Here is a 27844-nt window from a genome sequence, read left to right on the forward strand (position 1 = left end):
TAGGGTGGTTTTGTAACCTGCTGCAAAAGGAATATTGGTCTACAATATAGTTTAATTGGGCAACGTTTTGTTGGCTTCAAATAGAAGTTGGAATAACTCCATTCTTGAGTCAGGATGGTGTGTGACTTGGAGGAGAACGTGGAGGTGGTGGTGTTCCCATGCGCCTGCTGCCCTTGTCCTTCTAGGCGGTAGAGGTCGCGGGTTCGGGAGGTGCTGTTGCAGAAGCCTTGGTGAGTTGCTGCAATGCATCTTGTAGATGGTACACACTGCAGCCACGGTGCGCCGGTGGTGGAGGGAGTGAATGTTGAAGGTGGTGGATGGGGTAATGGGCACTAACTCTTTCTGAGGTACAGTCTCAGTTGATGCTGAATATGTTTTAAACTTGAATGCCCTTCGCTTAATCATGCATGTTATTTTGACAGGCTAAATGAGAGCATCACAAAGCCCAACTAACTGTGTAATCACAGTGGATCGTGACTTCAAGAAGACTAACTATCGCTAAGCTTATAAATACCTTTTGTGCTATTCGTGCACGAACCCTTTTTTTTATCAATCTAAACAAGAAAAATGGCACCATGATTTCTTCTCTGTCATTTAATGGAAAATAGTTTCTTGGAAAACATCCAACACACTCTGAATTACAATCAACACTGGGGTAGACATTGTGTGTCCTTGAGAAGATAGTGGAAGGACCTTGCACTGCACAGCCTTCACTGACATTATCTCCGCTTTGAGTTGTCAAATCCCACTGTCATTTCTCTTTAAAAATGATGCAACAGATATTACGTAACACGTCAAATTTATCAAAATGTAACTGGAATCTTGATAGTGAGTTGGCATTGTATTTTGAGCAGGAATTGCCTTTTTTGGATAAGTGTACATATTTTTAATATCAACCCCACAGTAGTTATTTAATTTCCCTCCAATCTTTATCACCCTCTCTTTTTTTCTTATCCACTCATGGGATGTGGGCGTCGTTGGCAAGGCCGGCATTTATTGCCCATCCCTAATTGCCCTTGAGATGTTGTTGGTGAGCCGCCTTCTTGAACCGCTGCAGTCCGTGTGGTGAATGTGTCCCCACAGTGCTGTTAAGGGAGGGAGTTCCAGGATTTTGACCCAGCGACGATGAAGGAACGGCCGATATATTTCCAATCCCAAAAAGTTAGTTTGCAGGTGCAGCAGGTAATCAGGAAGGCGAATGGAATGTTGGCCTTCATTGCGAGAGGGATGGAGTACAAAAGCAGGGAGGTCCTGCTGCAACTGTACAGGGTATTGGTGAGGCTGCACCTGGAGTACTGCGTGCAGTTTTGGTCACCTTACTTAAGGAAGGATATACTAGCCTTGGAGGGGGTACAGAGATGATTCACTAGGCTGATTCCGGAGTTGAGGGGGTTATCTTATGATGATAGATTGAGTAGATTGGGTCTTTACTCGTTGGAGTTCAGAAGGATGAGGGGTGATCTTATAGAAACATTTAAAATAATGAAAGGGATAGACAAGATAGAGGCAGAGAGGTTGTTTCCACTGGTCGGGGAGACCAGAACTAGGGGGCACAGCCTCAAAATACGGGGGAGCCAATTTAAAACCGAGTTGAGAAGGAATTTCTTCTCCCAGAGGGTTGTGAATCTGTGGAATTCTCTGCCCAAGGAAGCAGTTGAGGCTAGCCCATTGAATGTATTCAAATCACAGATAGATAGATTTTTAACCAATAAGGGAATTAAGGGTTATGGGGAGCGGGCGGGTAAGTGGAGCTGAGTCCACGGCCAGATCAGCCATGATCTTTTTGATCAGGCACGAGGGGCTAGATGGCCTACTCCTGTTCCTAATTCTTATTATGTTCTAAGTCAGGATGGTGTGTGACTTGGAGGAGAACATGGAGATGGTGGTGCTCCCATGCGCCTGCTGCCCTTGTCCTTCTAGGTGGTAGAGGTCGCGGGTTTGGGAGGTGCTGCCAAAGAAGCCTTGGCGAGTTGCTGCAGTGCATCTTGTCGATGGTACACACTGCAGCCACGGTGCGCCGGTGGTGGAGGGAGTGAATGTTGATGGTGGTGGATGGGGTAATGGGCACTGACTCTTTCTGAGGTACAGTTGCATGGGCTTGTTCAGGGGCCGTCTTTCGGATGAGATGTTAAACCGAGGCCCCGTCTTCTCTCCCAGGTGGACATAAAAGATCCCATGGCACTATTTCGAAGAGAGCAGGTGAGTTATCCCTGGTGTCCTGGCCAAAATTTATCCCTCAATCAACATGGATGCATTGGTGGTCATTTTCCAACATTCTATAGACTCTGGATAAGTTCCTATGGATTGGAGGGTGCTAATGTAACCCCACTTTTTAAAAAAGAAGGGAGAGAGAAAATAGGGAATTATAGTCCGGTTAGCCTGACATTGGTAGTGGGGAAAATGTTGGAATCAATTATTAAAGATGTAATAGCAGCGCATTTGGAAAGCAGTGACAGGATCGGTCCAAGTCAGCATGGATTATGAAAGGGAAATCATGCTTGACAAATCTTCTAGAATTTTTTGAGGATGTAACTAGTAGAGTGGACAAGGGAGAACCAGTGGATGTGGTGTATTTGGACTTTCAAAAGGCTTTTGACAAGGTCCCACACAAGAGATTAGTGTTCAAAATTAAAGCACATGGTATTGGGGGTAATGTATTGACGTGGATAGTGAACTGGTTGGCAGACAAGAAGCAAAGAGTAGGAATAAACGGGTCCTTTTCAGAATGGCAGGCAGTGACTAGCGGGGTACCGCAAGGTTCAGTGTTGGGACCCCAGCTATTTACAATATACATTAATGATTTAGACAAAGGAATTTAATGTAATATCTCCAAGTTTGCAGACGACACTAAGCTGGGTGGCAGTGTGAAGTGTGAGGAGGATGCTAAGAGGCTGCAGGGTGACTTGGACAGGTTAGGTGAGTGGGCAAATGCATGGCAGATGCAGTATAATGTAGCTAAATGTGAGGTTATCCACTTTGGTGGCAAAATCAGGAAGGCAAAATATTTTCTGAATGGTGACAGATTAGGAAAAGGGGAGCTGCAACAAGACCTGGGTGTCATGGTACATCAGTCATTGAAAGTTGGCATGCAGCTACAGCAGGTGGTGAAGAAGGCAAATGGTATGTTGGCCTTCATAGCGAGAGGATTTGAGTATAGGAGCAGGGAGGTCTTACTGCAGCTGTACAGGGCCTTGGTGAGGCCACACCTTGAATATTATGTACAGTTTTGGTCTCCTAATCTGAGGAAGGACATTCTTGCTATTGAGGGAGTGCAGCGAAGGTTCACCAGACTGATTCCTGGGATGGCAGGACTGACATATGAAGAAAGACTGGATCGACTAGGCTTATATTCACTGGAATTTAGAAGAATGAGAGGGGATCTCATAGAAACATATAAAATTCTGACGGGATTGGACAGGTTAGATGCAGGAAGAATGTTCCCGATGTTGGGGAAGTCCAGAACCAGGGTAACAGTCTAAGGATAAGGGGTAAGCCATTTAGGACCGAGATGAGGAGAAACTTCTTCACTCAGAGAATTCTGAACCTGTGGAATTCTCTACCACAGAAAGTTGTTGAGGCCAGTTCATTAGATATATTCAAAAGGGAGTTAGATGTGGCCGTTACGGCTAAAGGGATCAAGGGGTAAGGAGAGAAAGCAGGAATGGGGTACTGAAGTTGCATGATCAGCCATGATCATATTGAATGGTGGTGCAGGCTCGAAGGGCCGAATGGCCTACTTCTGCACCTATTTTCTATGTTTCTATGACTAAAACAGATTATCTGGTCATTATCACATTGTTGTTTGTGGGAGCTTGCTGTGCGCAAATTGGCTGCCGCGTTTCCCACATTGCAAGAGTGACTATGTTCGAAAAGTACTTCATCGGCGGCAAAGTGCTGTGAGACGTCCGGTGGTCGTCAAAGGCATTAAATAATTGCAAGTCTTTCATTTTTTATTCTGACCACGGAGTACATCAGCACTATAGGCTGACATTTTGCTCACCTGCTACACATACACTCCCAGTTTCGAACTGGGATCAAGCATAGCAGTCCAGAGCGAAACCCTGCTTGAGCTATTTTTCCTTTCCTTCTCACTAGCCCTGGGGCGCTGAACCTAATTGTAGCAACCCCACTAACAACCAGTCAATTATTTCTCCACTGCTTGTCTGAGTTTGATTTTATATAAATCTGAGGTGGGCTACAGTGGGAGGGATGGTGGATTCAGCTGGAAGTCAATTTTGTGGAACTTGGAGTGTATCTTAGAAGTACTGGTGCTGAGCACCTTGCTGGTTGCACTCGGGATAGTTTGCACTGCAGATTACTCAGAATAAGAAAGAGTTTAATGGTGCCGGTATATTAGAATTTAATACTTGAATTTGATACAAATAACAAATCTTAAGCAGTCTTTGTAGGAAACAAAGACTTGCATTTCTATAGCATCTATCACAACCACCGGACGTCTCAAAATGCTTTACAGCCAATGAAGTACTTTTGGAGTGTGGCCGCTGTTGTACTGTAGGAGACGCGGCAACCAATTGCGCACAGCAAGCTCCCACAAACAGCAATGTGATAATGAGCAGATAATCTGTTTTTGTTATGTTGATTGAGGGATAAATATCGGCCAGAACACCGGGGATAACTCCCGTGTTCCTCTTCGAAATAGAGCCATGGGATCTTTTATATCCACCTGAGAGAGCAGACGGGACCTCGGTTTAACGTCTCATCCGATAGACGGTACCTCCGACAGTGCAGCACTCCCTCAGCACCGCACTGGAGTGTCAGCCTAGATTTTTGTGCTCCTTCCCTGGAGTGGGAATCAAACCCATAACCTTCTGACTCAGAGGCAAGGGTGTTGCCCACTGATCTCCGGCTGACTCTAGAGTAGGAGGAGCTCGAGAATTTCAGTGAGACTAAAGTGCAATCATTGGTGTTGTGCAGGCAGATGGAGCAGTCAAATTGTGCACAATATGATGCCGTGGTGACCAACAAATGACGTGTGCACAAAGTTCTCAGCTGACGCTCCAGTGCAATGCCGAGGGAGTGCTGCACTGTCGGAGTTGCCGTCTTTCGGATGAGACGTTAAACCGAGGACCCGTCTGCTCTCTCAGGTGGACGTAAAAGATCCCATAGCACTATTTTGAAAAAGAGCTGGGGAGTTCTCCCCGGTGTCCTGGGCCAATATTTATCCCTCAATCAACATAACAAAAAAGCAGTTTATCTGGTCATTATCACATTGCTGTTTGTGGGAGCTTGCTGTGCACAAGTAGGCTGCCGTGTTTCCCACATTACAACAGTGACTACACTTTAAAAAGCACTTCATTGGCTGCAAAGCGCTTTGGGACGTCCGGTGGTAGTGACAGGCGCTATATAAATTCAAGTCTTTCTTTTCTTTTAAAATAAATATATTCGTAATTTTGCAAAAAATAATGGGGGGTTTGGAAAAAGAGAGAACGATTTATCTCCAAATAAACCCCTAAAATGCTGTCAATTCTTTGGCACGTCACTTCCTGTTGACAAAGCTGAAGTTATAGAGCAGTTTCATTGTCACAAAGGACCATGGGTAATAGAACTGCCATTCCGATGTGAATGTTGCCTTGTAATGCAAGGGTAGTGACTTTCCAGCTCTTTCATTTGAATTCAAACCATCTCACCGTCGCGCGAGAGAAAAGTTTCCCGTTAGCTTGGGCTGAATACTGATCACAATGGCCCTGAAATTCCGGTTGGAGGCTTCTTTCGGACGAATGCCTCCGACTGGAGAATTTTTCCGAAAGTACCCTGGTGGTCCCGGAGGAGTGTGGGATTCCGTTGGGGAGGCCTTCTCTCCCCGTGCTGCGAAGCTCGCTCCCGTCCTCCAGGTTCCCACGCAGAAGGTGCAGTCACATGTGACTGCTCAACCAATCAGGTACCGTATTCTCAATTAATAGCAATGGGAACTCCGTATCGACCAGTTCTCATTGCTAATAATGGAGAAAAAACAAACAAACACAATAACACCAAATAAAAAATAAAAAGACACACCTCACATAATTAAAATTAATTGAAATTAAAGTTAATAAATATCTTAGAGGGAAACATTTTTTCTGAGGTTTTAAAAAGTTTTTTTAAGTATGCTTTAAAATAAATTTAACGTAGTGGACAGGGTTTTTAAAAATAAAATGTGTTTTTAAAATTTTATTTTTTATGTTTTAAGTGTGTTTTAAGACTCTTACTGCCTGTAACAGTAGGCTATGCACCTGCTTTTATCAGGCGCAAGAGTTTTGAAGTCATCTGCTGGGCAAGCTATGGGTAAATTCCGCAATCATGCCCGTGCAAATGTCCTCGCTCCCGAGATACGGAGGATCTGTCGAGCCAGTTTTCAGTGCATGCGCATTGTGCGCTGAAAACCAACCTTTGCGATGCCTTCCCGGATCCGTACGGACTCGGGGAGGCCGGGATTTCTGGGCCATAATCTTACTTTGTACGTGTGAAGCACTGAAAAGTGACAACAGTCTTCCTGGATCTTCTCAGATTGCAGAGCTTGCTCCACTTGATTTCACTCCAAGTGCATTCAATCCACCTTAGAAACATAGCTTGGCACTAAATTTTACAAGAGGCTATTGGAAAGTCCAACTAACATCATTTAAATACAGTACAACTACTTCACGTTTCAGGTCAGGCTGTGTAGACATGAAGAACCATCCCGAGATTGTCAAGGGACGATGAAGTGTCTCGGATTCGCGTTACCAAGTCTGTCCCTTTCCTCCTTGCCAGGAATGGACAGCATGCATCTCAGTGGTCCATTCCAGTGATACCATATACATCATTCCAAAACTTACCTGGCCTGCTCATAGACAGCCAGTATCGCCAGTGCAACAGGTGAGTAAGGTGATGATGAAGGATGATTTCAAAATTTTCGTACTAGTTTACAAATCCCTCCATGGGCTCGCCCCTCCCTATCTCTGTAATCTGCTCCAGCCCCACAACCCCCTGAGATGTCTGCGCTCCTCTAATTCTGCCCTCCTGAGCATCCCTGATTATAATCACTCAATCTCTGGTGGCTGTGCCTTTTGTTGCCGAGACCCCAAGCTCTGGAACTCCCTCCCTAAACCTCTCAGCCCCTCTGCTTCTCTCTCTGTCTGCAAGACGCTCCTTAAAACATACCAAGCTTTTGGTCACCTGCGCTAATTTCTACTTCTGTGGCTCGGTGTCAAATTGTTTCATCTTGTAACACTCCTGTGAGGCGCCTTGGGATGTTTCGCCGCGTTAAAGGCGCTATACAAATACAAGTTGTTGTTGTTGAGGAAGGAAGTTGCAGGTTTCCGTGGGTGTGGATAAACTGTGAGATTGGGCGGGGCGAGGAGTTGTCCCATCGGCCAGCTCCTGGTCAGGCGCTGGGATCGCTCGCTCGCTCACACGGGGTCGCCATAGCCACCGGCCGCGTACGTGTGCAGCTTCAGGCTCGGAGCGCCGTAGGGTTCGCAGTCCGCCACGTGGGCGTCGGCACGACAGCAGCGCCAAATCCACCGGTCCCTCCCGCTGAGGGGCCTGCAGCTCGCGGTGCCCTCGTTCCTCGTCCCGTGATCCGGCAGGGCGGAGAACAGCTTCCACTCGCACACGCCGTCCGACTTGGACATCTTGAAGAACGCGTCCCTGGAGCCGACGGGAATACGCACCACATCCTTCTGGCCCTCGGCGCTGTGGCTGCTGCCCGTGCTGTAGCTCAGCGGGTGTTGGATGGACACCTGCTTCCTGTGTCGGCACTTGCCCCTCAGGATGTTTTGGAAAGCCTTTCTGAATTCCTGATTGGACGACGGGTATATGATCGGGTTTATGCAGCTGTTGAAATAGCCGAGCCAAAACGCTATTTTGAAGATGGTGTCGGGGGGCTTGTAGGCAGGAAAGAAGGAACCTGTGTGAGCACAGAACAAATATCGTTACTTAAAGAAAGACTTGCATTTATAACCTGCGTCATCCATGCCTTTGTTACCTTCAGACTTGACTATTCCAACACACGCCTGGCTAGCCTCCCACATTCTACTCTACGTAAATTAGAGGTGATCCAAAACTCGCACCAGTCCCGCTCACCCATCATCCCCTGTGCTCGCTGACCTACATTGGCTCGCGGTTAAGCAACACCTCGATTTCAAAATTCTCAAATCTCTCCCCTCACCCCTCCTTATCTCTGGAATGTCCTCCAGCCCCACAACCCCCCCAGAGATGTCTGCGCTCCTCTACTTCTGCCCTCCTGAGCATCCCTGATTATAATCGCTCAACTATTGGTGGCCATGCCTTCTGCTGCCTAGGCCCCAAGCTCTGGAACTCCCTTCCTAAACCTCTACCTCTCTTTCTTCCTTCAAGATGCTCCTTAAAACCTACCTCTTTGACCTAGCTTTTGGTCACCTGCGCTAATTTCTACTTGTGCAGCTCGGTTTCAAATTTTATCACTCCTGTTAATACTCCTGTTAAGTGCCTTGGGATTATTTAAAGACGCTATCTAAATGCAAGTTGTTGTTATATAGCGCCTTTCACGATCACCAGACATCTCAAAGCGCTTTACAGCCAATGAAGTACTGTTGGAATGTGGGAAACATGACAGCAAAATTGCGCAAAGCAAACTCCCACAAACAGCAATGTGATAATGACCAGATAATCTGGTTTTGATGTTGATTGAGGGATAAATATTGGCCAGGACACCGGGGATAACTCCCCTGCTCTTCTTCAAAATAGTGCCGTGGGATCTTTTACGTCCACTTAAGAGAGAGCAGACTGGACCTCGGTTTAACATCTCATCTGAAAGATGGTGCGCACATGTATTGACATCACATTGAATTTGAATCAGTGCAGCGAGATTATGGCCTTGAAATTCCGGTCGGAGGACATCCTTCAGACAAACGCCTCCGACCCGAAATTTCTCTATGGATATACCTGGTGGTTCCGGAGGCTCCGTGGATTCCGGTCGGAGGCCTTTTCTCCATGGGCTTCGCAGCGCGTCTAAATCTTCTGGATACGGACAGAGAAGCTGGAGTCACGTGGGCCTGGACAACCAATCATGGTGCAGTATTCTCCATGATCGTAATGATCGTAATGGGAACTCCGATTTTACCAGTTCCCGTTACTATCAATGAGAATAACCCCCTAAAACACCCAAACACAACATAATAAATTAAAAAAAAACACACATATTTAAAATTAATTGAAATTAAAGTTAATTAAATGATTTAGAAAAAAGGTATTTTTTTTAATGTGTTTTAATAGGGTTTAAAATAAACTTACCTTAGTGGACAGGGTTTTTACTATAAAAATGTGCATTTACATTTTATTTTTATATGTTTTAAAACTCTTATGCTGGTAAAAGTAAGCTATGCGCCTGCTTTTTCCAGGTGTAAGAGTTTGAAGGACATTCGCTGGGTAAATTGCCCAATCTCTCCCGCGCGGATGTCCTTCTCCTGGGGAGGCAGAGGATCTGTCGCGAGATAGGTTGACAGATCGGAAAAACCGGTTTTTGGCGCACGCGCATTGCGCGCCAGACACCGTCTTTTGCAGGGCCTCGCTGGGTCCGTGCACACTTTGTATCGACCCAGCGAGGCCGGGATTTCAGGGCCAATATTTCTCCAAGAAATAACATGACTCACAGCCCACAGTGCTGGGTATGCGAGCTAAAGCTCAAATCAATTGTAGCTAGATGGAATAAGCTGGTCAAAGGTTGCAGAAAACCGAGAAGGCACTGTTCCATATTCATTAGCACTGAAGTGGGACTGCTTTTGAGAAGGTAATTGAAAGAAGACAGGAGATGCCCACTATACAAAGGCCAACAGGGCAGGCAATGCGCCTAGTCGCCGTGAATGATGAGCTGGGTGAGGGGCCAGCGATTTTTGTGTGGAAATAGGTGCACTGCGCGAAATGTAAAGTCAATATGGATTCAACACTAAAAGTACTTCGAAGGTTAAGCCTTGCCCGAAATGTTTTTTGTGAACATAAGAACATAAGAAATAGGAACAGGAGTAGGCCATACGGCCCCTCAAGACTGCTCCGCCATTTAATACGATCATGGCTAATCTGATCATGGACTCAGGTCCACTCCCCATAACCCCTTAATCCCTTATTGGTTAAGTAGCTGTCTATCTCTGTCTTACATTTATTTAATGTCCCAGCTTCCACAGCTCTCTGAGGCAGCGAATTCCTCAGATTTACAACCCTCTGAGAGAAGAAATGCCTCCTCATCTCAGTTTTAAATGGGCGGCCCCTTATTCTAAGAGTAAACCCTCTAGTTCTAATCTCCCCCATCAGTGGAAACATCCTCCCTGCATCCACCTTGTCAAGCCCCCTCATAATCTTATACGTTTCATAGAAACATAGAAAATGGGTGCAGGAGTAGGCCATTTGGCCCTTCGAGCCTGCACCACCAGTCAATAAGATCATGGCTGATCATTCACCTAAGATCACCTCTCATTCTTCTGAATTCCAATGAGTAGAGGCCCAACCTACTCGACCTTTCCTCATAAGTCAACCCCCTCATCCCCGGAATCAACCTAGTGAACCTTCTCTGAACTGCATCCAAAGCAAGTATATCCTTTCATAAATATGGAAACCAAAACTGCACGCAGTATTCCAGGTGTGGCCTCGCCAATACCTTGTATAGCTGTAGCAAGACTTCCCTGCTTTTATACTCCATCCCCTTTGCAATAAAGGCCAAGATATCATTGGACTTCCTAATCACTTGCTGTACCTGCATACTAACCTTTTGTGTTTCATGCACAAGTACCCCCAGGTCCCGCTGTACTGCGGCACTTTGCAATCTCTCTCCGTTTAAATAATAACCTGCTCTTTGATTTTTTTCTGCCAAAGTGCATGACCTCACACTTTCCAACATTATACTCCAGCTGCCAAATTTTTGCCCACTCACTTAGCCTGTCTTTGTCATTTTGCATATTTTTTGTGTCCTCCTCACACACTGCTTTTCCTCCCATCTTTGTATCGTCAGCAAACTTGGCTACGTTACACTCAGTCCCTTTTTCCACGTCAGTGAAGCTGAACGCTGGCAGCTTTGGTAGAGATAGTTACTCACCCAAGAATGCAACTATTTCCATCTTTCCTTTCAAAGTTGCCTGGCGACTTCAAAACAAAGTAGCACTGATCTAAACATAAATTCGCCCACTGAAGACCATTCAATCGCACTTGAGTGATACTGCACTATGACCCCAATTAATATGCCCCTCAAAAGCTCTTGGAAGGTTCTAGATGAAATAATGTTGGCAGAAACTACAACTAAAATATTTTACAATCCTGAAAAGCAAAAAAAGATGTGCATTTATGGAGCACCTTTCACGACTGCGCTTTATAGTGGTATTTTTTTGGAATGTAGTCACTGTTGTAATGTAGGAAACACGGCAGTCAAAATTGCGCACAGCAAGCTCTCACAAACAGCAATGTGATAATGACCAGATAATCTGTTTCTGTGTTATGTTGATTTAGGAATAAACATTGGCCAGGACACCGGAGATAACTCCCCTGCTCTTCTTTGAAATAGTGCCTTGGGACCTTTTACGTCCACCTGAGAGAGCGGACAAGACCTCGGTTTAACGTCTCATCCAAAAGGCATCAACTCTGAAAGTGCAGCACTCCCTCTGCTCGGCATTGGAGAGTCAGCTGAGATTTATGTGCTCAAGGTCATGGAGTGGGACTTGAACCCATGATCTTGTGACTCAGGGGCAAGTGTGCTGCTCACTGAGCCACAGTTGACACAACCTGGTTCAATAAACATTTATAGTACAGACAAACTTCTCATTTCAAATATAAAATAAAAGTGTGTGACTGGAGTCACATGTAGGCCAGACTGAGCAGGAACAGACCTTGAAGAACAAGTTGTGTTTGGGCAACAATCTGTCAGACCTCATGGTAATGTTTCTAGTGCCGGATTTATTGAATCCAATTTCACAATCTGCCTTGGTGATATTTGAACTCATGACCAATGGGTGATTCCCGTACTAGTCATGTATAAAATTCTTACGGGGCTTGGCAGGTTAGATGCAGGGAGGATGTTTCCCCTGGCTGGGGAGTCTAGAACCAGGGGTCACAGTCTCAGAATAAGGGGTCGGCCATTTAGGACTAGGTGAGGAGAAATTTCTTCACACAAAGGGTTGTGAATCTTTGGAATTCTCTACCCCAGAGAGCTGTGGAGGCTCAGTCTTTGTGCATATTCAAGACAGGAAGGAGAGAGAAAACAGGGAATTATAGACCAGTTAGCCTGACATCGGTAGTGGGGAAAATGCTGGAATTAATTATTAAAGATGTTATAGCAGCATATTTGGAAAGCAGTGACAGGATCGGTCCAAGTCAGCATGGATTTATGAAAGGGAAATCATGCTTGACAATCTTCTAGAATTTTTTGAGGATTTAACTAGTAGAGTGGATAAGGGAGAACCAGTGGATGTGATGTATTTGGACTTTCAAAAGGCTTTTGACATGGTCCCACACAAGAGATTGGTGTGCAAAATTAAGGCACATGGGATTGGGGGCTAATGTATTGATGTGGATAGAAAACTGGTTGGCAGACAGGAATAAACGGGCTCGTTTCAGAATGGCAGGCAGTGACTAGTGGGGTACCACAAGTTTCAGTGCTGGGACCCCAGCTATTTACAATGTACATTAATGATTTAGACGAAGAAATTGAATGTACTGCAGAGTGAGTGGGAAAATGCATGGCAGATGCAGTATAATGTGTGAGGTGGTTATCCACTTTGGTGACAAAAACAGGAAGGCAGATTATTATTTGAATGGTGACAGATCAGTAAAAGGGGAGGTGCATCGAGACCTGGGTGTCATGGTACATCAGTCATTGGCAGGTACAGTAGGCAGTAAAGAAAGCAAATAGCATGTTGGCCTTCATAGTGAGAGGATTTGAGTATGGTAGTAGGGATGTTTTGCTGCAGTTGTACAGGGCCTTGGTGAGACCACACCTTGAGTATTGTGTGCAGTTTTGGTCTCCTAATCTGAGGAAGGACATTCTTGCTATTAAGGGAGTGCAACGAAGGTTCACCAGACTGATTCCCGGGATGGCAGGACTGACATATGAAGAAAGACTGGATCGACTAGGCTTATACTCACTGGAATTTAGAAGAATGAGAGGGGATCTCATAGAAGCATATAAAATTCTGATGGGATTGGACAGGTTAGATGCAGGAAGAATGTTCCCGATGTTTGGGAAGTCCAGAACCAGGGGTCACAGTCTAAGGATAAGGGGTAAGCCATTTAGAACTGAGATGAGGAGAAACTTTTTCACTCAGAGACTTGTGAACCTGTGGAATTCTCGACCACAGAAAGTTGTTGAGTCCAGTTCGTTAGATATATTCAAGAGGGAGTTAGATGTGGCCCTTACAGCTAAAGGAATCAGGGGGTATGGGGAGAAGGCAGGGGTGGGGTACTGAAATTGCATGATCAGCCATGATCATATTGAATGGTGGTGCAGGCTCGAAGGGCTGAATGGCCTACTCCTGCACCTATTTTCTATGTTTCTATGATAGATTTTTGGATATGAAGGGAATCAAGGGATACGGGGATCGGGCGGGAAAATGGAGTTGAGTTAGAATATCAGCCATGACCTTATTGAATGGCGCAGCAGGCTCGAATGGCTGACTCCTGCTCCTATTTCTTATGTTCTTACGTACCATAACCACTAGGCTACCAAACTCCTCCACTGTCCTACTGAGATTAACTAGGCGCTGATCAACAATTCAACCTGGGACCTTATGCTTGAAAAGGAGGAGCCGAGAGCTGCACATTGGGGAATGACAACGTATTTAAATCCTTGCCTACATTTGGTGCTGTGTGGGGGGGGGATCACGTGTTTGGTGTGAGGAGCAGTGCAGAGAAAGAGCTGCAAGGATTTGTGTCTTGTTACTGGCGCCAATCCGCAAATAGATTATTCTGCAGCAGAGTTAAAAAAAAAGAAAGACCTGGATTGATATAGCGCCTTTCATGACCACTGGACGTCTCAAATCGCTTTACAACCAATGACGTACTTTTTGGAGTGTAGTCACTGTTGTAATGTGGGAAGCGTGGCAGCCAATTTGCGCACAGCAAGCTCCCACAAACAGCAATGTGATAATGACCAGATAATCTGTTTTAGTGAAGTTGATTGAGGGATAAATATTAGCCCAGGGCACCGGGGATAACTCCCCTGCCCTTCTTCGAAATAGTGCCGCGGGATCTTTTACGTCCACCTGAGAGAGCAGACGGGGCCTCGGTTTAACGTCTCATCTGAAAGAGTGGACCTCAATGGGTACGTGGTTGTGCGGGGGTGTTTGTGGGGAGTGGGGGGTGGGGTGTGAACACAAGAACATAAGAATTAGGAACAGGAGTAGGCCATCTAGACCCTCGAGCCTGCTCCGCCATTCAACAAGATCATTGCTGATCTGGCCGTGGACTCAGCTCCACTTACCCGCCCGCTCCCTGTAACCCTTAATTCCCTTATTGGTTAAAAATCTATCTATCTGTGATTTAAATACATTCAATGAGCTAGCCTCAACTGCTTCCTTGGGCAGAGAATTCCACAGATTCACAACCCTCTGGGAGAAGAAATACCTTCTCAACTCAGTTTTAAATTGGCTCCCCCGTATTTTGAGGCTGTGCCCCCTAGTTCTAGTCTCCCCTACCAGTGGAAACAACCTCTCTGCCTCTATCTTGTCTATCCCTTTCATGATTTTAAATGTTTCTATAAGATCACCCCTCATCCTTCTGAACTCCAATGAGTAAAGACCCAGTCTACTCAATCTATCATCATAAGGTAACCCCCTCATCTCCAGAATCAGCTGAGTGAATCGTCTCTGTACCCCCTCCAAAGCTAGTATATCCTTCCTTAAGTAAGGTGACCAAAACTGCACGCAGTACTCCAGGTGCAGCCTCACCAATACCTTATACAGTTGCAGCAAGACCTCCCTGCTTTTGTACTCCATCCCTCTCGCAATGAAGGCCAACATTCCATTCGCCTTCCTGATTACCTGCTGCACCTGCAAACTAACTTTTTGGGATTCACGCACAAGGACCCCCAGGTCCCTCTGCACCTCAGCATGTTGTAATTTCTCCCCATTCAAATAATATTCCCTTTTACTGTTTTTTTTCCCAAGGTGGATGACCTCACACTTTCCAACATTGTATTCCATCTGCCAAACCTTAGCCCATTCGCTTAACCTATCCAAATCTCTTTGCAGCCTCTCTGTGTCCTTTACACAACCCGCTTTCCCACTAATCTTTGTGTCATCTGCAAATTTTGTTACACTACACTCTGTCCCCTCTTCCAGGTCATCTATGTATATTGTAAACAGTTGTGGTCCCAGCACCGATCCCTGTGGCACACCACTAACCACCGATTTCCAACCCGAAAAGGACCCATTTATCCCGACTCTCTGCTTTCTGTTCGTCAGCCAATTCTCTATCCATGTTAATACATTTCCTCTGACTCCATGTACCTCTATCTTCTGCAGTAACCTTTTGTGTGGCACCTTATCGAATGCCTTTTGGAAATCTAAATACACCACATCCATCGGTACACCTCTATCCACCATGCTCGTTATATCCTCAAAGAATTCCAGCAAATTAGTTAAACATGATTTCCCCTTCATGAATCCATGCTGCGTCTGCTTGATTGCACTATTCCTAACTAGATGTCCCGCTATTTCTTCCTTAATGATAGTTTCAAGCATTTTCCCCACTACAGATGTTAAACTAACCGGCCTATAGTTACCTGCCTTTTGCCTGCCCCCTTTTTTAAACAGAGGCGTTACATTAGCTGCTTTCCAATCCGCTGGTACCTCCCCAGAGTCCAGAGAATTTTGATAGATTATAACGAATGCATCTGCTATAACTTCCGCCATCTCTTTTAATACCTTGGGATGCATTTCATCAGGACCTGGGGACTTGTCTACCTTGAGTCCCATTAACCTGTCCAGCACTACCCCCCTAGTGATAGTGATTGTCTCAAGGTCCTCCCCTCCCCCATTCCTGTGACCCGCAATTTATGACATGGTTTTTGTGTCTTCCACTGTGAAGACCGAAGCAAAATAATTGTTTAAGGTCTCAGCCATTTCCACATTTCCCATTATTAAATCCCCCTTCTCATCTTCTAAGGGACCAACATTTACTTTAGTCACTCTTTTCCTTTTTATATATCTGTAAAAGCTTTTACTATCTGTTTTTATGTTTTGCGCAAGTTTACCTTCGTAATCTATCTTTCCTTTCTTTATTGCTTTTTTAGTCATTCTTTGCTGTTGTTTAAAATTTTCCCAATCTTCTAGTTTCCCACTAACCTTGGCCACCTTATACGCATTGGTCTTTGATTTGATACTCTCCTTTATTTCCTTGGTTATCCACGGCTGGTTATCCCTTCTCTTACCACCCTTCTTTTTCACTGGAATATATTTTTGTTGCGCATCATGAAAGAGCTCCTTAAAAATCCTCCACTGTTCCTCAATTGTGTTACCGTTTAGTCTGTGTTTCCAGTCTACTTTAGCCAACTCTGCCCTCATCCCACTGTAGTCCCCTTTGTTTAAGCATAGTACGCTCGTTTCTGACACAACTTCCTCACCCTCAATCTGTATTACAAATTCAACCATACTGTGATCACTCATTCCGAGAGGATCCTTTACTAGGAGATCATTTATTTTTCCTGTCTCATTACACAGGACCAGATCTAAGATAGCTTGCTCCCTTGTAGGTTCTGTAACATACTGTTCTAAGAAACAACCCCGTATGCATTCTATGAATTCCTCCTCCAGGCTACCCCGTGCGATTTGAGTTGACCAATCGATATGTAGGTTAAAATCCCCCATGACTCCTGCCGTTCCTATTCACATGCCTCCATTATTCCCTTGATTATTGCCCGCCCCACCCTGAAGTTATTATTTGGGGGCCTATAAACTACGCCCACCAGTGACTTTTTCCCCTTACTATCTCTAACCTCCACCCACAATGATTCAACATTTTGTTCATTAGAGCCAATATCGTCTCTCACAACTGCCCTGATATCATCCTTTATTAACAGAGCTACCCCACCTCCTTTCCCTTCTTGTCTATCTTTCCGAATCGTCAGTCTTGGCCACCCTGCAACCATGTTTCTGTAATGGCCACCAAATCATATCCATTTGGAATGATTTGTGCCATGAACTCATTTTACTTTATTTTGAATGCTGCGTGCATTTAGGTAGAGTGTTTTAATCCTAGTTTTTAAACCATGATTTCTAGTTTTGACCCCTCCTGCAGCCCCTTTATATTCAGCGGCCCTTTTTGTTTTTTGCCTTAGGTTTCTCTGCCCTCCACTTTTACTCATCTCTTTTCTGTCTTTTGCTTTTGTCTCCTTTTTGTTTCCCTCTGTCTCCCTGCATTGGTTCCCATCCCCCTGCCATATTAGTTTAACTCCTCCCCAACAGCACGAGCAAACACTCCCCCTAGGACATTGGTTCCGGTCCTGCCCAGGTGCAGACCGTCCGGTTTGTACTGGTCCCACCTCCCCCAGAACCGGTTCCAATGCCCCAGGAATTTGAATCTCTCCCTGCTGCACCACTGCTCAAGCCACGTATTCATCTGTGCTATCCTGCGATTCCTACTCTGACTAGCATGTGGCACTGGTAGCAATCCCGAGGTTACTACTTTTGAGGTCCTACTTTTTAATTTAGCTCCTAGCTGCTTAAATTTGTCTTGGAGGACCTCATCCCTTTTTTTACCTATGTCGTTGGTACCAATGTGCACCACGACAACTGGCTGTTCTCCCTCCCTTTTTAGAATGTCTTGCACCTGCTCCGAGACATCCTTGACCCTTGCACCAGGGAGGCAACATACCATCCCGGAGTCTCGGTTGCGGCCGCAGAAACGCCTATCTATTCCCCTTACAATTGAATCCCCTATCACTATCACTCTCCCACTCTTTTTCCTGCCCTCCTGCGCAACAGAGCCAGCCACGGTGCCATGAACTTGGCTGCTGCTGCCCTCCCCTGATGAGTCATCCCCCTCAATAGTACTCAAAGCAGTCTATCTGTTTTGCAGGGGGATGACCGCAGGGGACCCCTGCACTACCTTCCTTGCACTGCTCTTCCTGCTGGTCTTCCATTCCCTAGCTGGCTGAGGACCCTTCATCTGCGGTAAGACCAACTCGCTACACGTGATACTCACGCCATTGTAGGCTGACGTAGAATGAGAGCAAATGGATCCACATCAAAACTCTGCTGTGTGCTTCAAAAATTCTATTGGTAGCTTTCTTTTCAAAATGTTTGAAATCGAGCAACATTTCGCAAAGGCCCGACTGAGCTTGAAACATAATGGGATTCAAATGAAAATGTAATGGCCTCCACACTTTAAGAATATTGTTCGGTTTTATAGAAGGGATGCTGCAGTTTATCATATTTTTTGTATTTTGAGTTTTTTTAAATGGTATTTCAAGATCGTCTGTTCAGCAACAGTGAAAATGTACATACAATATGATGGGAAACACACATCTCAGTCGTGTGACGGGACACGTAATGCTTGGCAAACATCAGTCTTTGCCATAATAAAAAACAGAAAATGCTGATACTCTCAGCAGGTCCAGCAACATCTGTGGAGAGGGAAACAGAGTTAACGTTTCGGGTCTGTGACTCTTTGTCAGAACTGGCAATAGTTTGAGGTGTAACAGATTCGCAAGGAAGTGCAAGGGGGCCCTGAAAGAGGGAGGGGAGGACAGAACAAAAGGGAAGGTCTGTGATTGGGTGGTAGGCAGGAGAGATTTGAGAGACAAAGGGGACGATGGGCCGAAATGTGATGGTAATGGGACAAGTTAGGAAACAAAAGATGAGTCTAGATAGGGTGTGAATGACGGAATAATTACCGGCTGCCCTGGGAAACTGAGAGGAAGAAAATAAAAATAAAGAAGGTGGGGGGGGGGGGGGGGGCGGGGGGGAGATGGGGGGGAGAGAGGGGAGTTTTCGTTAATATTGAAAACGAGGAATGGGAACAAAATGTGGGCAGAGATTACGGTCTGAAATTGTTGAACTCAATGTTGAGTCCAGAAGGCTGTAAAGTGCCTAAACGAAAGATGAGGTGCAGTTTCTCGAGCTTGCGTAGAGCTTCATTGGAACAGTGGACGAGGCCGAGGACGGAGATGTTGAGGAGGGAGTGGAGTGGGGAATTAAAGTGACAGGCGACCGGAAGCTCGAGATCACGCTTACTGACTGAACGGAGGTGTTCGAGTTCAACAATTTCAGACCATAATCTCTGGCCAAATTTTGTTCCCTTTTCTCACTTTCAATTTTAATAAAAACTCTCCCCCCACCACCCCCCCATCCCACTTCTTTATTTTTATTTTCTTCCTCTCTGTTTCCCAGGGCAGCCGGAGGAGGCAATTCAGCCCATCGTGTGTTTGGTACAGCAATCCAATTAGTCCAACGAGTTATGCTTTCCTCATTTTGCCTTGGGTCTTTTACCAATCACCTTAAATCTGCACCCTCTATAGCCTATCGGTCATACTAATTAAAACTAGTTGAACCTGGAACGTCAACATTTGGGGGGGAGGGGGAGGAGAGCATTATATCCCCCTAAAGTTGACTGACACGTGACTTGATTGACTTTGAGACAGGAGGCCTTTTCCCTGTCAACTAACAATAACAACGACGTAGTAACATGTCCCAAGGCGCTTAACCAGAGTATTATAAGGCAAAAAATTTGACACCGAGCCACATAAGGAGAAATTAGCCCAGGTGACCAAACGTTTGGTCAAAGAGGTAGGTTTTAAGGGGCGTCTTAAAGGAGGAGAGAGACGGAGCGGTTTAGAGAGGGAGTTCCAGAGCTTAGGGCCCAGACAACAAAAGGCATGGCCATCAATGGTTGAGCGATTATAATCCGGGAGGCTTAAGAAGGCAGAATTAGAGGAGCGCAGACATCTCGGAGGATTGTGGGACTGGAGGAGATTACAGAGATAGGGAGAGGCGAGGACGTGGAGGGATTTGAAAACAAGGATGAGAATTTTGAAAGCGAGGTGCTGTTTAACCGGGAGCCAATGTAGGTCAGCGAGCACAGGGGTGATGGGTGAGCGGGATTGGTGCGAGTTAGGACACGGGCTGTTGAGTTTTGGATGACCTCAAGTTTACGTAGGGTAGAATGTGGGAGGCCAGCCAGGACTACGTTGGAATATTCAAGTCTGGAGGTAACAAAGGCATGGATGGGGGCTTCAGCAGCGAATGATGATTATAATAGCCTTTTTAATGATGTGCTATATTTGGGTCTCAGTGTAACCAATCCACATAATGAGAGGTATTGGGCTGTATGGTTGTACAGCTCCTGACTTGCCTTCTGATTGCTTATTGGGCTGATCAGATTGCAGTGTCAACAGTAGAAAGTGGCCATGTGTGGGGGTTGTAACGTACTACATCAGCAAATTGTAATGGGAGTATTAGGGATTGAGAGAGCGCCCTTAGGATTGAGTGATGACAGCAGAGGGAGTAGGGCTGGGATGGTTGGCCATCCAGGATCCCGGAGCAGCCTGCTACAAACGTCATAAACCGTGCCCCAAGCACCAAGATATTGTATAAGCAATGCCAAGGGAATTCTGGTATTCATTTATGCTTCGCCACAAGTAATTTTAGCTCTGACTAGCCTGCACTCCCATACTGAAGCAATGTTTACACAGTGTCATCACTAATGGGAGTAACATCTGACCACAGCATCTTGTATTTATGTAGCGTTAAGTAGAAGAACATCCCAAAAGTCCTTCACGGAGGTGTAGTCGGTCCAAGATAGATACTGAGGAGAGGGGGAGGGGTGAGCGAAAGCTTGGTCATGGAGCCGGGGTTTACCGAGGGAATTCCAGAACATGGGGCCTAAATGGTTGATGGCCTGGCTGCCATCAAAGGGACAAAGAGACAAAAGGAAGGAGAAGGGGAGGGTGGGGAGGGGTGGGGGGTTGCACCAGTAGCCAAACTCATGAGTTTGGGAGAAGTGAGGGTTGAAATGGGATGGGATGGGATGGGGGCGGTGGGATAGGATGATGAAATGGAATGGAGCATTGGGATGGGTTGGGACAATAGAGATGAGGGGGTGTGGCGGGTGGGGGTGTTGGGATAGGAGGACGGAGTGGGATGGAGCAATGGGATGGGGATGGGTAGATTGGGATAGGATGGAATGGGATGGTTTTGGGATGGGGGAGTGAGAGAGGATGGAATGATGGAGCGATGAGATGAGGGATGGGAGGAGTGGGATAGGACGGAATGGGATGGGGGGAGTGGGATAGGACGGAATGGGATGGGGGAGTGGGATAGGATGGAATGGGATGGTGTTGGAATGGGTTGGGGAGTTGGTGCGATAGGATGGATGGATGTGATGGAGCATTGGATGAGTTGGAGGGGGTGATGGGAAGTCAATGCCTTTAATGGACAACCTTCAAGTACCTGCAGACAGCAAGGAGTAGCCAACCTTCAATTGAACTCCTGCGGGATCAGTGACTGTGAATTTGAGGGAAAGCAGACCTACGCTTGCACGTGAAGGTAATGTCGACCTATTCCTTGTGCTTATCTTGCCAAAGAACTTGAACGCACTACCCAGGGGAAGCAGAGGTAAAGAATATTATTAAACATGCAATAAAACGTGTGGTAAAATGGCTCCAATGAGGTAGGCCATTAAGAATGTGTTCATTTGATGTACTAGCGATGAAAAGAACATAATATAAGGACATAAGGAATAGGAGCAGGAAGAGGCCATTCGGCTCCTCGAGCCTGCTGCCATTCAATGAGATCATGGATGATCATCTACCTCAGCTCCACCTTCCCGCAACATCGCCATAATCCCTTGATTCCTTTAATATCCAAAATTAATACGCTGGATGTGGGCATCGCTGGCATGGCCAGCATTTATTGTCCTTCCCTAATTGCCCTTGAGAAGGTGGTGGTGAGTTGCCTTCTTGAAACAATTGAGGGGCTATTTCAGGGGGCAGTTATGTTAGCCACATTGCTGCTGATCTGGGTAAAGACATTTAGGGTTAGGCCCTAACTCTAACCTTACCTAAAAGACATGAGTGAACCAGATTGATTTTTAGAACAATCCTGTCGTTACATTACTGACGAGAGCTTTTTATTTCAGATTTATTTAATTAACTGAATTTAAATTCTCCAGCTGCCATGGTGGGATTTGAGCTTACATCTCTGGATCATTCGGCCTCTGGATTACTAGTCCCGTGAGATAACTACTATGCCAGCGTACCCTTAAATTTTAATGCATCAATCACATGAAAGGAAGTTAAGTTTGATTGGTTATTGCATCATCATCATCATAGGCAGTCTCTCGGAACCAAGGAAGACTTGCTTCCACTCTAAAAGTGAGTCCTTAGGTGGCTGAACAGTCCAATACGAGAACCACAGTCCCTGTCACAGGTGGGACAGACAGTGGTTGAGGGTAAGGGAGGGTGGGACTGGTTTGCCGCACGCTCCTTCCGCTGCCTGCGCTTGATTTCTGCATGCTCTCGGCGACGAGACTTGAGGTGCTCAGTGCCCTCCCAGATGCACTTCCTCCACTAAGGGCGGTCTTTGGCCAGGGACTCCCAGGTGTCAGTGGGGATGTTGCACTGTATCAGGGAGGCTTTGAGTATTGTCATTGACATCTCTGTTCAGTATGCCTTTAACAATTACCCATCTGTATAACAAAATATGAATCAAAAAAATCTAATTACGATTGAGAAAAATGTGCTGTTCCCCCATCCCGAACCTTGTCACTGTATCCCTGTCCAGGAAACTATAAGCAGAGGTGTGAAAAGTGGCCTGGGATTAGTTTGTGCAGGGTAGTGGGGTTAAGTGATAGTCCCCCTCCCTCTTTGTACGGTGATATTGAGATTGCCAACGCAAAGAGCTCCCAGTAATGGGGAGGAGCCGACATAATCACAAGAACTAACTTTTCAACTGCTTCTCGGATCTCCCAGTGACACTATGCGTGACACACTGCATTTGATGCAGAACCCGGCAGGCCCTTAGCTCTGACTGTTTGGCCCCTCGAGCCTGCTCCACCATTCAATAAAATCATGGCTGATCTGATCATGGATTCAGCTCCATTTCCCTGCCTGCTTCCCTTAACCCTTTACTCCCTTATCGCTCAAAAATCTGTCTATCTCCACTTAATTCACTGACCCAGCTTCCAAAGCTCTCTGGGGCAGAGAATTCCATAGATTTACAACCCTCTGAGAGAAGAAATTACTCCTCAACTCAGTTTTAAATGGGTGGCCCCTTATTCTGAGACTATGTCTCCCAGTTTTAGTTTCCTCTATGTGCAAATATCCTCTCTGCATCCACCTTGTCAAGCCCCCTCATTATCTTATATGTATCGATAAGATCACCTCTCATTCTTCTGAACTTCAGTGTGTATAGGCCCAACCTACTTAACCTATCTTCATAAGTCAACTCCCTCATCTCCGGAATCAACCAGGTGAACCTTCTCTGAACAGCCTCCAATGCAAGTATATCCTTCCTTAAATACGGAGACCAATACCCTGTACAGTTGCAGCAGGACTTCTCTGCTTTTGTACTCTATCCCCTTTGCAATAAAAAGTTACCGATGAACTTGGATCATAGAAACATAGAAACATAGAAAATAGGTGCAGGAGCAGGCCATTCGGCCCTTCGAGTCTGCACCGCCATTCAATATGATCATGGCTGATCATGCAACTTCAGTACCCCACTCCCGCCTTTTCTCCATATCTCTTGATCCCTTTAGCCGTAAGGGCCACATCTAACTCCCTTTTGAATATATCCAACGAACTGGACTCAACAACTTTCTGTGGTCGAGAATTCCACAGGTTCACAATTCTCTGAGTGAAAAAGATTCTCCTCATCTCAGTCCTAAATGGCTTACCCTTTATCCTTAGACTGTGACCCCTGATTCTGGATCTCCCCAACATCGGGAACATTCTTCCTGCATCTAACCTGTCCAGTCCCGTCATATGTTTCTATGAGATCCCCTCTCATTCTTCTAAATTCCAGTGAGTATAAGCATAGCTGATCCAGTCTTTCTTCATACGTCAGTCCTGCCATCCCGGGAATTAGTCTGGTGAACCTTCGCTGCACTCCCTCAATAGCAAGCACATCCTTCCTCAGATTAGGAGACCAAAACTGCACACAGTACTCAAGGTGTGGTCTCACCAAGGCCCTGTACAACTGCAATAAGACCTCCCTGCTCCTATACTCAATTCCTCGCGCTATGAAGGCCAGCATGCCATTTGCTTTCTTTACTGCCTGCTGTACCTGCATGCCTACCTTCAATGACTGATGTACCATGACACCCAGGTCTCGTTGCACCTCCCCTTTTAGTAATCTGTCACCATTCAGATAATAATCTGCCTTCCTGTTTTTACCACCAAAGTGGATAACCTCACATTTATCTACATTATACTGCATCTGCCATGCATTTGCCCACTCACCTAACCTGTCCAAGTCACCCTGCAGCCTCTTAGCATCCTCCTCACAATTCACACTGCCACCCAGCTTAGTGTCATCTGCAAACTTGGAGATATTATATTCAATTCCTTTGTCTAAATCATTAATGTATATTGTAAAGAGCTGGGGTCCCAGCACTGAACCTTGCAGCACCCCACTAGTCACTGCCTGCCATTCTGAAAAGGACCCGTTTATCCTGATTCTCTGCTTCCTGTCTGCCAACCAGTTCTCTATCCACGTCGATACATTACCCCCAATACCACGTGCCTTAATTTTTCACACTAATCTCTTGTGTGAGACCTTGTCAAAAGCCTTTTGAAAGTCCAAATACACCACATCCACTGGTTCTCCCTTGTCCACTCTACTAGTTACATCCTCAAAAAACTCTAGAACAAGGATCGATAAGGACTATTGATTTTGCTTCAACTGAATTATCTTCAATAAATGTTGTCTTGTGTCCAAGAGGCAGTTAAAAAAAAAAGTAAAATCAAAATCATTTATTCCACCGTGCAAATTGGAGCCTTTTGATGTTTTCGCTGCATTGTGTAAGTAGGTTAGTTATGACCAGTCTGAATCTGCTTTGTTATATGATGGATGTAAGAAGCACAAAATTACAATGCACCGAGAAGCTTGCTGACGAGTACAATGAAAGCATTGCGCTCTATGTTCTAATTAAATGCATAATGGTTCCCTCGCAGTATCCAGTTCTAATTACATCTTCTGTTGGACCGAGAATGAGCTATCTGTTAAATTAGTGTGATACAAAAAAAACACAACCAGGATATGAAGAAGTCAAACTCCTTTCTCCTTAATTGAAGGGAAAGTGAAACTCTGTGGGGAGTATTTCATTGTTCAACAAACTGCCTCTTTTAATATCGGAAAACACTACAGACAAAGCAGGCATTTCTTGCATACAAGTGCTGCAGAGTCTCTACTGTGGCTCAGTGGGTAGTACCCTCACCCTCTGGGTCAGAAGGTTGTAGGTTTAAGTCCCACTCACAGAGACTTAAGCACAAGAATCTAGGCTGACACTCCAGTGCAGTACTGAAGGAGCGCTGCACTGTCAGAGATGTCGTCTTTTGAATGAGATGTTAAACCGAGGCCTCGTCTGCTTTCTCAAGTGGACATGAAATATCCCACGGTGCTATTTCGAAGAAGAACAGGGGAGTTCTCTCCGGTGCCCTGACAAATATTTATCCCCCCCCCCCATTCAACATAACAAAAAAAAACAGATTATCCGGTCATTATCAAGTTGCTGTTTGTGGGAGCTTGCTGTGCGCAAATTGACTGCCGCGTTTTCTACATTACAACAGTTTTCTACACTCCAGAAGTACTTCATTGGCTGAAAAGTGCTTTTGGGACATCCTAAGTTCATGAAAGACACGCTAAAAATCCAAGTACTTCTTTCTTTCTATCCTATCCCGCACCAAGTCCTGCCCACCCATCCGATCTGTGCTCGTTCCCCCACGTTAGCTCCCGGTCCTCGAAAGCCTCAATTTTAAAATTCTCATCCTCGTATTCCAATCCCTCCATGGCCTCGCCCCTCCATATTTCTATAAGTTCCTCCAGCCACACAATCCTCCGAGAACTCTGTGCTCCTCCAAATCTGGACTCTTGCATCCCACACGCCCTTCACCCCACCATTGGCGGCCGTGCCTTCAGCCGTATTGGCCCTAGCTCTGGAATTCCCTCTGTAAATCTCTCCGTCGTTCCGCCTCCCTCTTCCTTTGAGACCTTCTTTAAATCTTACCGCTTAGACCAAGCTTTTAGTCACCTACTTAAAAGGTGCTATATAAATGCAAGTTGCTGCAGTATTCAATTCATCTTTCTTTTTGTGTCTTTTGTGTTCCCTTTGGGGAATAGTATGAAGTAGTGGAAGGATTCGCAGGCTGATTAACAGTCTGACTGGCCACGTCATGGCATTAACAACAACAACTTGTATTTATATAGCACCTTTAACGTAGTGAAACGTCCCAAGGTGTATTATGAGATAAAAATTTGACTCCGAGCAGCGTAAGTAGAAATTAGCGCAGGTGACCAAAAGCTTGGTCAAAGAGGTAGGTTTTAAGGAGTGTGTTGAAGAAGAAAGGGAGGCAGAGAGGTTTCGGCAGGGAGTTCCAGAGCTTGGGGCCCAGGCAACACAAGGCACGGCCACCAATGGTTGATAGAGTATAATCAGGGATGCTCAGGAGGGCAGAATAACCACCTTTATACCAGCTAATAGGGTGGTCAGTGCCATGCAGCAGGAGGGTTTTATGGACTTCCACAGCCCATATAATGAGGGGGAGAGGGGAGGGGGGGGCCACCCACCCACTGGACACAAGTTTCAACCCAGAATTGAAAGCCAGAGTTCCAACTCCACTCGCCAGGACTGTCTGGAGTGGGGTTTGAGCCCTTGCACCCCCTGGCCCAGAGGCATGTATGCTACCCCTGCACCAAGGGCTCGCTCCCAGCCAATTCATCAACAGCTAGTTTTGGTCTCAATTTCCTCTGTGTTACTTTTTGTGGGACCATTGATGTATTTGTACAAGGCCCTGTCTTTGCTATTTTAATGCGCCCATTAACTAAGTTGAGGTGTGTTAAAATAGTACAGACAGAACCGATGGAAACATGTTAATGACCTGCCCTAAAAATATCATTGGGAAGGGTTAAACCCACTTCATACACTGCACTTATTATCCTTCACTCTGTCCTTCATCAACTCCAGAAAGTGAGCCTTTTTGAATTGGAATCTTCTGATTTTTCTATAACCCAGTAACAGTGTTAGGAAGTTCTTCTGAAAGAGACCTGTGTCACGATTCTCTTCTTGATTTGTTTGCAACATTCATCATGGATGGTCCTGGAAGTAACGAGTTCAAAACAAGCGCAGATACTCCAGAAACTAATCACGCAAACCTGTCATATCTTATTTATCTTGCTCTAAATCTTGCTCGCTGTCTGTGCTTATATCCAGATGTGCCAGACCAACCTTGTAAACCAATGTTGTTATTAATGTTTTTATTACCAGCCATTCAGCTCTCCAAATGATTGCAATACATGCCGGTTATTGCGCCACAACTGTTGCTGATCATAACTCTAGAGATAAGCTGCATCTCAATTACGAGTGGGGACTCACGGTTGATTCATTGGTGATGGCACGTTCCTGACTTCAAGGTCGTTTTATCAGTGTACACTGTATTAACGGATGCTCCTGCTGTTGCTATTGGGTGGTGAGATGCAGCGTTTGCAAGAACACAAGAAATAGGAGCAGGAGTCGGCCATTTGGCCCCTCGAGCTTGCTTCGCCATTCAATAAAATCCTGGCTGATCTGATCTTGGCCTCAGCTCCACTTCCCTGTCCGCTCCCCATAACCTTTTATTCCCTTATCGCTCAAAAATCTGTCTATCTCCATCTTAAATATAATCAATAACCCAACCTCCACAGTTCTCCGGGGCAGA

The 27844-nt window shown here is 45.7% G+C and overlaps 1 protein-coding gene across 1 annotated transcript in view; it reads right to left on the reverse strand.

Moving 5' to 3' along the window:
• Positions 1-7385: 7385 nt before the first annotated feature.
• LOC139234757 (alpha-1A adrenergic receptor-like) overlaps positions 7386-27844 on the reverse strand; it is a 33848-nt gene continuing 13389 nt past the window's right edge. Inside the window, exon 2 of the mRNA XM_070865444.1 lies at positions 7386-7885. Coding sequence (XP_070721545.1) covers positions 7386-7885 — 500 coding nt within the window. The remainder of the gene's footprint in view (positions 7886-27844) is intronic.

This window comes from Pristiophorus japonicus, chromosome 22 (genome assembly GCF_044704955.1).
Source record: "Pristiophorus japonicus isolate sPriJap1 chromosome 22, sPriJap1.hap1, whole genome shotgun sequence".
In the NCBI taxonomy this organism is placed as follows: domain Eukaryota; kingdom Metazoa; phylum Chordata; class Chondrichthyes; family Pristiophoridae; genus Pristiophorus; species Pristiophorus japonicus.